Consider the following 14535-nt stretch of genomic DNA (forward strand, 5'->3'; position numbering starts at 1 on the left):
GTCTATCCACCAGGAAGGTCAGTAGTCCCTCCATCTCTAGTTCACAGTAGAAATTATTTAGCAGCACAGGTTTTTTGTTTCCTTTCCCTGCGATGTCCTCAAAACAAATTCCACCCAGTTGGAAGAAGCTACACCCCAGGTTCTCCAGTGCTCTAGTTTGGAAAAATATAGAAGATGCTCTGTAAATCACCACAAGGAAAAATGAGATGGGCTCACACTTTTGTATAGAATTTAGTATTTTACATTGCTTTATTGATAAAATAAACATAACAGGGGAATAAATACTGCGGTTTGCAGTGTTTTGGGCCCATTTACAAAATGAAGAGTTTTCTGGCTACCATTCTCTCCTTCCGAATGATCAACAGAAAGCCAATTAATCAGCTTTCAATAAGAAACTTGTCAAATATAAGGGAATATGTTTCTCTGACCTCAGATAAATCCTCCAGGAATTTGCAATACACAGAAAACCATAAATGGAGACCCACTAACTTCTTCTTGCCTTTGGGAAGATGGCTCCTTAAATTAGTCTGTAATTTTTGTTACTGACAGATTTCATTTTACAGGCCTAATGCCAGCATAATCAGATTGCAGAAGCAAACCCAATTCTATTGTCTTGCAAACTGATTAGAAGCACAGCTTCATTTACCTTAGGAGTTACAGTTTGGTCTTGGGAGCAAGTAAGACTTGCTCAGGTTAAAATTAAAAACAAAGCACTGAAATCTGTTTGCACTCCCCGCACCCCCCATGTGTGCACCCCTAACTTGGTCCTCCAGCCAGGCCTACACCTGTGCAGTGGCTGACAGCAGCTTGAACCACTCACAAAAGAGAGGAGAAGCTTACAACTCAAGCTTACTGAAAGGAAAACCATACACTTAAAAGCCTTGTGCTTTTGTTTGTAAAACTCTAATTCCCAAGTCAGCCTTGGGAAGAGATGGTGGGGGCGGGGGAAGAATTTCCTTTTCTTTTGGTAGTTGCTGTTGTTTTTTAATATAATGAAAATAGACCAGCTATGGGGAAAAAGGAGAAAGGCAAGGACAAGGCCCAGGATAAAGGGGATATTTGTAGTTTTCTGCAATAAGCTTGACATCTGTGCCTTCAAAATATCTGAAACATGAAATAACTTATGTGGAAATGAAACTTTTGGTACAGGCGAATTTTTATGATGTGACTTTTGTTGAGAATTTCTATAATTAGAATCTCACCTTCACAAAAAGAGGCATCCTGAGTTTCTAAACATTGGGTGTCCGGTACGTGTTTATTGTGTGCGAAGAACTTACGAGTCACGAGTGAGGAAGCCCTTGCCAACACAGTGCTTACATACGTGTCCTTCTTCTGTGCATTTTCTGTGCTCAAACGAACCTAGAGAAATGCTGGGGAGGGATTTAAACATCTGATTTTAGTCCAGATACTCCTCCCGTGTCTCCCAGCCCCCCACCCTCACACCCTCTGTCACACACACTCACCCACATTAAGATTGACGCTGTCTCAGGCATTGTGATCGGTCCATGATTTTGGCTCACAAACCTCGTGTGAACAGACGTTGGGGAGAGTACACAGAGGCTGGAAATACTCACGACTTTTTCCAGAGGAAACCAGCATTTGAGATACTTGGTGTTTGGAAACTGCTCTTGCAATTTGCTGCAAGTTCAGGAAAGGTCCCGGCTGGTGGGATTGACGACCTAATTCGTACTGTTGTGAGCACACATGAGGCCACCTTGGGTATGAGCAGGGAGCCAGTTAGAGTGATTCGAAAAATTCTTTGGGGTCCTGCCAGTCCATTACTCCTCTTCCTGGGATATGTTGTCTACATAATCTGTTAAGCTAGACATAGGGATGCTGGTCTGTTAAACCTGTCTATCTCGCTTGTCTGGCTCACATCTGAGTCATGATTAGCTTGGAACCATTGTCCAGAGAGAAAAGGTGTAGAACCTTCATTAGAAAGAGGGAAGAAAAGGGACACCTGGATGGCTCAATTGGTTAGGCATCAGAGCCTGGGGTTCAGCTCCAGTCATGATCCAAGGTAGTGAGATCAAGCCCTACATCAGGCTCCACATTCAGTGGGACATCTGCTTGAAACTCTCTCCCTCTGCCCCTGCTCTCTCTCTCTCTCTTGTTCTTTCTCTATTTGTCTCAAATAAATCCTTTAAAAAGTGAGAGAGAAAAAGGGTATTGGAGGCTATACGTCAGCCACATTGATGAACAAAATTCCATTTTCACATTGAATACTTGGGAGGGGCCTCCACACCGTGGAGTTCTCCTCCTTCTCACATATGATCGCTGAAAGCACACAGGTGTGTTGTGAGGAACTTTCCACCATACACTTTTAGTTATTTCTCAGGAATATAACTTGTTTCTTTTTCGGAGTGCCTTTCTTTTTGCCTTCTTTCTGTTTCTTTTCCTAGCTATTTCAATTCTTTCTTGACAGTATAGTACTATATAAACTCACTCTCAAATTTCTACTTTTGACTTGCAGACTTTTAGAACATAGTATTTTAAACTTAAGTAAAGAGTTAAGGCTTCTTATTTTCTTCATCCACTATGTGCTGAACGCTCATTGAAGGGAAGAAGAATGCCTTTGAATTCTGTGTCACTAACTACTCATCTCTTATTATTTGAATAATTTCTTTTTTTTTTCTATCTAAAAGACATTTATATAAGTGATGTCTTTGACCCTCTGCTAACATTAACAAATAACTAAGCTAATGTAGTCCTTTGTTTTAAAAATATCTTTGAATCTAAACTTTTAAATTTGTAAACAGTTTTGACTATTCTTTCAAATATATTCTCGTCCCTCTCTAGGTTATTCCAATGCTGCAAGATTTTATAATCAACAGATTGGGGCGCACGTTCATTGAGCCACCTCCCTTTGATTTGTCCAAGGCATTTGGAGATAGTAACTGCTGTTCACCACTGATTTTTGTGCTCTCTCCTGGAGCAGACCCCATGGCTGCCCTTCTAAAATTTGCTGACGACCAGGTACCTTAAAATAGATGAGCCTCTCTCATATAAATGTGAATAAGTAAAGTATTTTCCAGCTGAATTTTTTAACAACCAAACTTGCTTATCCTAAGTGGGGGGAGGGAAAGGTAAAAATCGTTCACTCACTTAGATCTTGAAAGACTCGGGGGTCCAGAAGTTGACAGAGTCTCAAGAAAATGATATTTAGATAGCAGCACTGACATTAAAATAATTTTCTCTATTCAAATTATGAAAACTAGAACTTGGCTTGGGGGGCACTCACTTTTATTTTGGGGAGACAGAGGAACTCTGTAACATTGTGGCATCAGTGCAAGAGCTTGGATTGATTTAATAAATTTAAGTCTGAACAGTGACCCTGGGGATAACCTTGTCTGACCCTACCCCTTCTCCCAGTCTCTAAAGAGGAACATTCTTGACTCTCCAGGACAATCATATATTATAGGTTAGAATACATTCTAATACTTATATATCAGGATTTAAAAATTATTCAAATGAATTTACTGTAAGTTTTCTTACATCATTCAGCCTAGAATAAGAAAATCTTCATAACAGGTGACTGGACATTTTTGAGTTGATTTATTCCCCCGTTTGGTCTAACCAAAGTAACATTTTATGGGAAGCAGTACTGACATTTCTAAAACCACCACCGCTGCTTTGATTGTTCTTTATATATACTGTTAATTTTGCTAGACCTTGTTAGGCACATCTGTCTTTTAATTCTTAAAGCAGTCCTGTGAGGTCAATAATGGCATCTCCGTTTTATAGAGAGGGACACTAAAGCATGGAGAGGTCAAGTGGCTTCTTTAAGTCCACAGAGCTAAGTGGTTAAAGTACCCTTTATTAGGCCAATTTATTGTAATACTCTTGTGCTTTTTTCATTGGGTATAATTCTCAGATACTTGGGGGGTGATAGTGGAACACAGCACTTCACGCTGTTTAAAGACCAGCCGGACCGTGGCTGACACGACTATAGGAGTGGGGGGCTGAGACCATATACCGAGGGCCCATGTCAGGTAGGGCCTTCACAGGCTACACTGAGGGCCTCAAATACGGTGGGATTATGGGGTAGGGTTTTAAGCAACAAAGGGAGTGCTCTGACCTATAGTTTATAAAGCTCATCCTAGCTGGAGTGAGGAGAATTTATTTGAGTGGTGCAAAGTGGAAGCAGGGCATTAGTTTGGGGGCTGCTGCTAAAAGGCCAGGAAGAGCACGGGTGGGAAGGACCAGAGTGGCAGTGATACGGAAGCTAGAATTCATTTTAGGTGGGATTCACCCTCTCCACATCAACATGACCTTTTTGATCCTTTGAGATCTTCCTAGATCCTCTCCATTTTCCTTTCCACGTGACACAACGTGATTACCCTCCGGTCCCTGCGTAGGACAGCTCAGAGTGTCGTCTTCACCTGCTACCCCCCATTTTCCAGAAACAGTAGTATCTGACTCTTGTTTTGTTTTCTGATGCTTCTACCTGCTAGTGTTGATGAGCTGTGGATGTTCAGAGAGCCTGAGGCCCTCCTCTAGCACTGCTGCCATAATTCAAGGCCTCTTCCAAAGAGGCTTTCCGATGATAATGGCGCTAGAGAAAAAGAACTCAGGGAGTCACAGACCCTGTTTCCACAGGCTGCAGATGACTCAGACTACAGCAGAAATGCATTCCAGGCAAACATTCCCACAGAATTCTTTAAAAAAAAAAAACTTTGGGGGGGGAGTCAAGATGGCGGAGAAGTAGCGGCTGAGACTACCTCAGGTGGCGGGAGATCAGCTAGATAGCTTATCTAAAGACTGCAAACACCTACAAATCCAACGGGAGATCGAAGAGAAGAAGAACAGCAATTCTAGAAACAGAAAATCAACCCCTTTCTGAAAGGTAGGACCGGCGGAGAAGTGAATCCAAAGCGACGGGAAGATAGACCGCGGGGGGAGGGGCCGGCTCCCGGCAAGCGGCGGAGCCACGGAGCACAAAATCGGGACTTTTAAAAGTCTGTTCCGCTGAGGGACATCGCTCCAGAGGCTTAACTGGGGTGAAGCCCACGCGGGGCCAGCGTGGCCTCAGGTCCCGCAGGGTCACAGAAGGATCGGGGTGTCTGAGTGTCGCAGAGCTTGCAGGTATTAGAACGGGGAAGCCGGCTACAGAGACGGAGCCGAGGAGTGACTCTCAGCTCGGGGTTACCTTGAACCGGTCGCAGGCTCGGTGAGCTCGGAGCCGGCCGGAGGCCAGGGTGACGGGAGTAATTGGACGCTGTTCTCTGAGGGCGCACTGAGGAGTGGGGCCCCGGGCTCTCGGCTCCTCTGGGCCGGTGACTGGGAGGCCGCCATCTTCGTTCCCGTCCTCCGGACTCTACGGAAAGCGCTCAGGGAACAAAAGCTCCCGAAAGCGAACCCGAGCGGATTACTCAGCCCGGCCCCGGGTAAGGGCGGTGCGACTCCGCCGGGGGCAAAGACACTTGAGAATCACTACAACAGGCCCCTCCCCCAGAAGATCAACAAGAAACCCAGCCGGGACCAAGTTCACCTACGAAGGAGTGCGGTTTCAATACCAAGGAGAGCGGCGGAATTCCAGAGGAGGAGAAAGCAAAGCACGGAGCTCATGGCTTTCTCCCCATGATTCTTTAGCCTGGCAGTTAATTTAATTTTTTTTTCTTTTTCAATTTTTTTTCTCTTCTTCTGCTTAATTTTTTTTAACTTTTACCCTTTTCTTTTTTAATGTTTTTTAACTAGTTTATCTAATATATATATATATATATTTTTCCTTTTTATATTTTTTTATTATTGGTTTTCTTTTTTTATTTGTTTCCTTTTTCTTTTTTTTTTTTCTTTCTGAACCTCTTTTTATCCCCTCCCCCCCCCCTCACAATTTGGGATCTCTTCTGATTTGGCTAAAGCATATTTTCCTGGGGTTGTTGCCACCCTTCTGGTATTTTACTTGCTCCTTCATATACTCTTATCTGGACAAAATGACAAGACGGAAAAATTCACCACAAAAAAAAGAACAAGAGGCAGTACCAAAGGCTAGGGACCTAATCAATACAGATATTGGTAATATGTCAGATCTACAGTTCAGAATGACGATTCTCAAGGTTCTAGCTGGGCTCAAAATAGGCATGGAAGATATTAGAGAAACCCTCTTGGGAGATATAAAAGCCCTTTCTGGAGAAATAAAAGAACTAAAATCTAATCAAGTTGAAATAAAAAAAGCTATTAATGAGGTGCAATCAAAAATGGAGGCTCTCACTGCTAGGATAAATGAGGCAGAAGAGAGAATTAGCGATATAGAAGACCAAATGACAGAGAATAAAGAAGCTGAGCAAAAGAGGGACAAACAACTACTGGACCACAAGGGCAGAATTCGAGAGATAAGTGACACCATAAGACGAAACTACATTAGAATAATTGGGATTCCAGAAGAAGAAGAAAGAGAGAGGGGAGCAGAAGGTATATTGGAGAGAATTATTGGAGAGAATTTCCCCAATATGGCAAAGGGAACAAGCATCAAAATCCAGGAGGTTCAGAGAACCCCACTCAAAATCAATAAGAATAGGTCCACACCCCGTCACCTAATAGTAAAATTTACAAGTCTTAGTGACAAAGAGAAAATCCTGAAAGCAGCCCGGGAGAAGAAGCCTGTAACATACAATGGTAAAAATATTAGATTGGCAGCAGACTTATCCACAGAGACCTGGCAGGCCAGAAAGAGCTGGCATGATATATTCAGAGTACAAAATGAGAAAAACATGCAGCCAAGAATACTATATCCAGCTAGGCTATCATTGAAAATAGAAGGAGAGATTAAAAGCTTCCAGGACAAACAAAAACTGAAAGAATTGGCAAACACCAAGCCAGCTCTACAGGAAATATTGAAACGGGTCCTCTAAGCAAAGAGAGAGACTAAAAGTAGTAGATCAGAAAGGAACAGAAATAATATACAATAACAGTCACCTTACAGGCAATACAATGGCACTAAATTCCTATCTCTCAATAGTTACCCTGAATGTTAATGGGCTAAATGCCCCAATCAAAAGACACAGGGTATCAGAATGGATAAAAAAACAAAACCCATCTATATGTTGCCTACAAGAAACTCATTTTAAACCCGAAGACACCTTCAGATTTAAAGTGAGGGGGTGGAAAAGAACTTACCTTGCTAATGGACATCAGAAGAAAGCAGGAGTGGCAATCCTTATATCAGATCAATTAGATTTTAAACCAAAGACTATAATAAGAGATGAAGAAGGACACTATATCATACTCAAAGGATCTGTCCAACAAGAAGATCTAACAACTGTAAATATCTATGCCCCTAACGTGGGAGCAGCCAACTACATAAACCAATTAATAACAAAATCAAAGAAACACATCGACAATAATACAATAATAGTAGGGGACGTTAACACTCCCCTCACTGAAATGGACAGATCATCCAAGCAAAAGATCAACAAGGAAATAAAGGCCTTAAATGACACACTGGACCAGATGGACATCACAGATATATTCAGAACATTTCATCCCAAAGCAACAGAATACACATTCTTCTCTAGTGCCCATGGAACATTCTCCAGAATAGATCACATCCTGGGTCCTAAATCAGGTCTCAACCGGTATCAAAAGATTGGGATCATTCCCTGCATATTTTCAGACCACAATGCTCTGAAGCTAGAACTCAATCACAAGAGGAAATTTGGAAAGAACCCAAATACATGGAGACTAAACAGCATCCTTCTAAAGAATGAAGGGGTCAACCAGGAAATTAAAGAAGAATTGAAAAAATTCATGGAAACAAATGATAATGAAAATACAACAGTTCAAAATCTGTGGGACACAACAAAGGCAGTCCTGAGAGGAAAATATATAGTGGTACAAGCCTTTCTCAAGAAACAAGAAAGGTCTCAGGTACACAACCTAACCCAACACCTAAAGGAGCTGGAGAAAGAACAAGAAAGAAACCCTAAACCCAGCAGGAGAAGAGAAATCATAAAGATCAGAGCAGAAATCAATGAAATAGAAACCAAAAAAATAATAGAACAAATCAACGAAACTAGGAGCTGGTTCTTTGAAAGAATTAATAAGATTGATAAACCCCTGGCCAGACTTATCAAAAAGAAAAGAGAAAGGACCCAAATCAATAAAATCATGAATGAAAGAGGAGAGATCACAACTAACACCAAAGAAATACAGACAATTATAAGAACATATTATGAGCAACTCTATGCCAACAAATTTGACAATATGGAAGAAATGGATGCATTCCTAGAGACATATAAACTACCACAACTGAACCAGGAAGAAATAGAAAGCCTGAACAGACCCATAACCAGTAAGGAGATTGAAACAGTCATCAAAAATCTCCAAACAAACAAAAGCCCAGGGCCAGACGGCTTCCTGGGGGAATTCTACCAAACATTTAAAGAAGAACTAATTCCTATTCTCCTGAGACTGTTCCAAAAAATAGAAATGGAAGGAATACTTCCAAACTCATTTTATGAGGCCAGCATCACCTTGATTCCCAAACCAGACAAGGATCCCATCAAAAAAGAGAACTACAGACCAATATCCTTGATGAACACAGATGCAAAAATTCTCACCAAAATACTAGCCAATAGGATTCAACAGTACATTAAAAGGATTATTCACCACGACCAAGTGGGATTTATTCCAGGGCTGCAAGTTTGGTTCAACATCCGCAAATCAATCAATGTGATAAAACACATTAATAAAAGAAAGAACAGGAACCATATGATACTCTCCATAGATGCTGAAAAAGCGTTTGACAAAGTACAGCATCCCTTCCTGATCAAAACTCTTCAAAGTGTAGGGATAGAGGGCACATACCTCAATATTATCAAAGCCATCTATGAAAAACCCACCGCAAATATCATTCTCAATGGAGAAAAATTGAAAGCTTTTCCGCTAAGGTCAGGAACACGGCAGGGATGTCCATTATCACCACTGCTATTCAACATAGTACTAGAAGTCCTAGCCTCAGCAATCAGACAACAAAAAGAAATTAAAGGCATCCAAATCTGCAAAGAAGAAGTCAAACTATCACTCTTCGCAGATGATATGATACTATATGTGGAAAACCCAAAAGACTCCACTCCAAAACTGCTAGAACTTGTACAGGAATTCAGTAAAGTGTCAGGATATAAAATCAATGCACAGAAATCAGTCGCATTTCTCTACACCAACAACAAGACAGAAGAAAGAGAAATTAAGGAGTCCATCCCATTTACAATTGCACCCAAAACTGTAAGATACCTATGAATAAACCTAACCAAAGAGACTAAGAATCTATACACAGAAAACTATAAAGTACTCATGAAAGAAATTGAGGAAGACACAAAGAAATGGAAAAATGTTCCATGCTCCTGGATTGGAAGAATAAATATTGTGAAAATGTCTATGCTACCTAAAGCAATCTACACATTTAATGCAATTCCTATCAAAGTACCATCCATTTTTTTTCAAAGAAAAGGAACAAATAATCCTAAAATTTATATAGAACCAGAAAAGACCACGAATAGCCAAAGGAATATTGAAAAAGAAAGCCAAAGTTGGTGGCATCACAATTCCGGACTTCAAGCTCTATTACAAAGCTGTCATCATCAAGACAGCATGGTACTGGCACAAAAACAGACACATAGATCAATGGAACAGAATAGAGAGCCCAGAAATAGACCCTCAACTCTATGGTCAACTAATCTTCGACAAAGCAGGAAAGAATGTCCAATGGAAAAAAGACAGCCTCTTCAATAAATGGTGTTGGGAAAATTGGATAGCCACATGCAGAAAAATGAAATTGGATCATTTCCTTACACCACACACGAAAATAGACTCAAAATGGATGAAGGACCTCAATGTGAGAAAGGAGTCCATCAAAATCCTTGAGGAGAACACAGGCAGCAACCTCTTCGACCTCAGCCTCAGCAACATCTTCCTAGGAACATCGCCAAAGGCAAGGGAAGCAAGGGCAAAAATGAACTATTGGGATTTTATCAAGATCAAAAGCTTTTGCACAGCAAAGGAAACAGTTAACAAAACCAAAAGACACCTGACAGAATGGGAGAAGATATTTGCAAATGACATATCAGATAAAGGACTAGTGTCCAGAATCTATAAAGAACTTAGCAAACTCAACACCCAAAGAACAAATAATCCAATCAAGAAATGGGCAGAGGACATGAACAGACATTTCTGCAAAGAAGACATCCAGATGGCCAACAGACACATGAAAAAGTGCTCCATATCACTCGGCATCAGGGAAATACAAATCAAAACCACAATGAGATACCACCTCACACCAGTCAGAATGGCTAAAATTAACAAGTCCGGAAACGACAGATGCTGGCGAGGATGCGGAGAAAGGGGAACCCTCCTACATTGTTGGTGGGAATGCAAGCTGGTGCAACCACTCTGGAAAACAGCATGGAGGTTCCTCAAAATGTTGAAAATAGAACTACCCTATGACCCAGCAATTGCACTGCTGGGTATTTACCCTAAAGATACAAACGTAGTGATCCGAAGGGGCACGTGCACCCGAATGTTTATAGCAGCAATGTCTACAATAGCCAGACTATGGAAAGAACCTAGATGTCCATCAACAGACGAATGGTTAAAGAAGATGTGGTATATATACACAATGCAATACTATGCAGCCATCAAAAGAAATGAAATCTTGCCATTTGCGACGACGTGGATGGAACTAGAGGGTATCATGCTTAGCGAAATAAGTCAATCGGAGAAAGACAACTATCATATGATCTCCCTGATATGAGGGAGAGGAGATGCAGCATGGGGGGTTAATGGGGTAGGAGAAGAGTAAATGAAACAAGTTGGGATTGGGAGGGAGACAAACCATAAGTGACTCTTAATGTCACAAAACAAACTGAGGGTTGCTGGGGGGAGGGGGCTTGGGAGAGGGGGGTGGGGTTATGGATATTGGGTAGGGTATGTGCTATGATGAGTGCTTTGAATGTGTAAACCTGGAGATTCACAGACCTGTACCCCTGGGGGGGAAAAAATATATGTTTATAAAAAATAAAATTAAAAAAAAAAAAACTTTTAAATGGGAATTAAGAGTTAATTTTTTTCTCTGAACTTTACACAATAGCCAAATTAATTAAAATATTATTATTCAAAGATCTGGAGGAAACAGGACAAGTTCATCTGTCTGTTCATAGTTTTCTTCTGGGCTTTTGATTTTAGAAGCTGCATGACAGCCAGGTCCTTTCATCTCAAGTTTCCTCATGTTTAAAGTGCTCTTAATTTTTTGCTTCTCCCTATCTCAACAGGCAAAGACCCTACAGACTTTTCCAGTTATTACCATGACTGTTGCCAACATGAACTGACTTACTTTTGATCTGAGTATTTATAAGATTCTTAATCAGTACGAATGTTGTAGGGCTGCATATGTTTAGACCTTTGAGGGATGCTGCATAATTAAATTTTAGTATACTTAATGTTAACATTTCTTATAAAAATAATAGTGATTCTTCTTTAAAAATGTGTTGTCAAATAACATCTTTACTATTCTTGTACACAGGGATATGGGGGATCAAAACTTAGCTCTCTATCTCTTGGTCAGGGCCAAGGGCCCATAGCTATGAGGATGATAGAAAAAGCTATCAAAGAAGGAACGTGGGTGGTTCTTCAGAATTGTCACCTTGCCACCTCTTGGATGCCAACCCTTGAGAAAGTTTGCGAGGTAAAAATGCAAGTTTATTTTTATTAGATTTTATTCCCACCTCATAACCAGTGTTGTGCACGCCATCCAACTCCATGCCCGTCCTCTGGTTTGGAGGGCTGCAGGCTGGTGGCATGGCTGGATTACAGGACAGATGGGCTCACATGGGGGATAGGGCACCGGGGGAAATCACACAGTCAGCCCTTGCCCAGTCCCTCTCAACAGGGACTCTCCTGCAGTGAGCTGGAAATATGGAGGAGAGCTGGAGCAGTGACTTTATTTTGTTCTCTGCTCTTTCTCCAGTACCTTCAATTGTGACTGGCCCAGAGAGACAATCTGCAACTATTTCCTGAATTAGTAATGAATATTGCTTCACTGCTTAAAACTTTTCCTTTGCATGCAAGGCAAAGTTGAAAGCCTCATCATGGCTGACAGCACACTTCCTGTTGACCTTTGCTACCATCTTCTATGACTTCTATGCTCTCGCCATTTGGGCTTCTTTCGCTTCATTGGTATAGCACACTTTCTCAAGAATATAGGCCATCATGGGGTGCCTGGGTGGCTCAGTTGGCTAAGCAAATGTCTGACTCTTGGTTTGGGCTCAGGTCATGACCTCAGGGTCGTGAGGTGGAGCCCTATGTTGTGCTCCACGCTCAGCAGGGAATCTGCTTGAGAGTCTCTCTCCCTCTCACTCTGCCCCTTCCCCTGCTCACTCTCTCTCCCACTCCCTCTCTCACAAATAAATAAATCAGAAAGAAAAAGAATATAGGTCATCATAACGTTATTTCTGTCTGAAAAATGATTCTATTATTTGCCTTACGAACATCTTCCCATCCTTCAGGTGTTATGTTAAAGATTTTATATTTGTGCCTATTTCCTCATGGCTCCCCCATCTCTAGGCCATTCTCATGACCTGTTGAACTGTGTCATAGATACGCACCGGAGAGTCATATAGGAGAGAAGAGCTCTCCATCCTAACAGATGGCACACTTAGACCCAAATTCCCATGAGTCATGTTGTTTAAGTCACCCGCCATAGGGCATCTTGTAGGAGAGAAACACTGTGCCCTTGCTCTCCACTATGGTAACTAAGAAAGTAGACACCTTTGCATCCTACCTAATTCACCCTAGTTCCTTCATCACATGAGTGCTCAAGAAATGCTTTACTGATAAAGAATTAAAATTAAAAAAAAAAAAGAGAGAGAGAGATACTACTGACATGGACAATTGGGGGAAGTAGAAATAGGGAGTGGAACTGGCCCAGAGGAGGAGAAAGGGCCTGTGATAATCACTCCTTGCCTATACAGCCTTCAAGACAGTGCTAAGTGGGTATTCTGTTATCCTCCCTAGCGCAGACCTGAATATCCCCTGAAGAAAATATAGCTAATAGTGATGTGTTTTAACACTTCACCTTTCAAAATGCTCTCTCTTTCTTCTTTTCATCTCTGCTTGGTTTACTATTGACTTATGTTTCTCATTCTCACATCACAACCCGGCTACAGCGAGAAGAATGGATTATTCTTAATCTGGCTCTCGGGCAGAGAATTATAGCTATAAATATTTCAGCAACATCAGTTAAGATATGAGGTTTTTTTGGAATGTCTTAGTCTCTACTGTGGCCAGCTCTAAATTATGTAATACCTTTGTGAACTGTATAGTCCTGTGATTTAAATTTATCGAGAAGCATGGCAACACTCTGGGCCTTCTCAATGAAGAATGTTGTTTCGGAGGCAGAATCCAGTTTTAAGACTTGTGCCTTCAATTGCTTCAGTAGGTTCTCTTTTGTAGAAATGCCTCCTCCCACTCCAAGCCATCCCGTGCACATACAATCCGGAGATTTCCCTTGGATTTTACGTACCCATTCATGTCTAATTTCCTTTTTTGCAGGAGTTAAGCCCAGAATCCACACATCCAGATTTCCGCATTTGGCTGACAAGTTACCCATCACCAAACTTCCCCGTGTCTGTCCTGCAGAATGGCGTGAAAATGACCAATGAAGCGCCGAAAGGTTTACGAGCTAATATCATTCGATCATACCTCATGGACCCGATCTCTGACCCGGAGTTCTTTGGCAGCTGCAAAAAGCCTGTTAGTAATGGCTAAGTCTGGTTACCTCAGCCCTGTGAAGGCTTCAAGTGGCCCCTGGTGATCACGGATGTGTGTGGCTCAATAAAACTACAAATTAAATAGGCCTCCTGCCCCGCAGTGCCGTTGGTTTTGATTACTGATTATTGACTATGCTGAAGTCAATTGTATTAATATTTTATTTTAATTTTACCACCAGCCTCATTTCTGCTCAGCTGAGATCTTCTGGGGTGTCATTAATAATGTAGCTTTCTATTTAGAAAGTCAGCTGTAAGCCATTCCCAGTACAAATCTGCAAGGTTGGAGAATCTTGTTTCAGGATATTAACTGAGCCCTCTGCTATTTGGAGCCATATCTTTAAATTAAAACATAAAAATATTTCCTCCATATAACTATAATGAGAGCCAAAATGATTTTACTCCTTGATTGATGGGACTCATAAGGGTCTTTTTTAGCATTCCCAGGCAAGCAGGGGAACCACCCACTGCTTTCATGATTAGAATTCTGTGTGTGAATGTCTGTGACCTAAAATGGTTTCACAGCGTTTTACCATAATTAAAAATGGAAGAGTTTCTTTTTAAGAGGGGTTATGAACCTTGGTAAGTTTTTGCCATTAAACAGCTCACGCTTTTGATATCGGGATATGTTTAAGCACACATCAAAAGAAAACGTTAAAAATAAAGAAGGACTTTCATTAAACAAAAGTCTTAGGTACTGAAAGAGAGCAAGCACCTATGTTTTATCCTAAGTCCAACCTCATCCTGCGCTTCTAAGACCCGCTGTCTGAGGAGCTTT

At 41.3% G+C, this 14535-nt stretch overlaps 1 protein-coding gene across 2 annotated transcripts in view; it reads left to right on the top strand.

Annotated features, from left to right (window-relative positions):
* Nucleotides 1–14535, top strand: part of DNAH7 (dynein axonemal heavy chain 7) — a 275773-nt gene that overhangs the window by 228090 nt on the left and 33148 nt on the right. For both annotated transcript variants that reach the window (XM_032860188.1, XM_032860189.1), the window contains 3 exons: nucleotides 2800–2976; nucleotides 11516–11677; nucleotides 13543–13743. In XM_032860188.1, coding sequence (XP_032716079.1) covers nucleotides 2800–2976; nucleotides 11516–11677; nucleotides 13543–13743 — 540 coding nt within the window. The remainder of the gene's footprint in view (nucleotides 1–2799; nucleotides 2977–11515; nucleotides 11678–13542; nucleotides 13744–14535) is intronic.

This window comes from Lontra canadensis, unplaced genomic scaffold (genome assembly GCF_010015895.1).
Source record: "Lontra canadensis isolate GAN:19392208 unplaced genomic scaffold, GSC_riverotter_1.0 scaffold18, whole genome shotgun sequence".
Taxonomy (NCBI): domain Eukaryota; kingdom Metazoa; phylum Chordata; class Mammalia; order Carnivora; family Mustelidae; genus Lontra; species Lontra canadensis.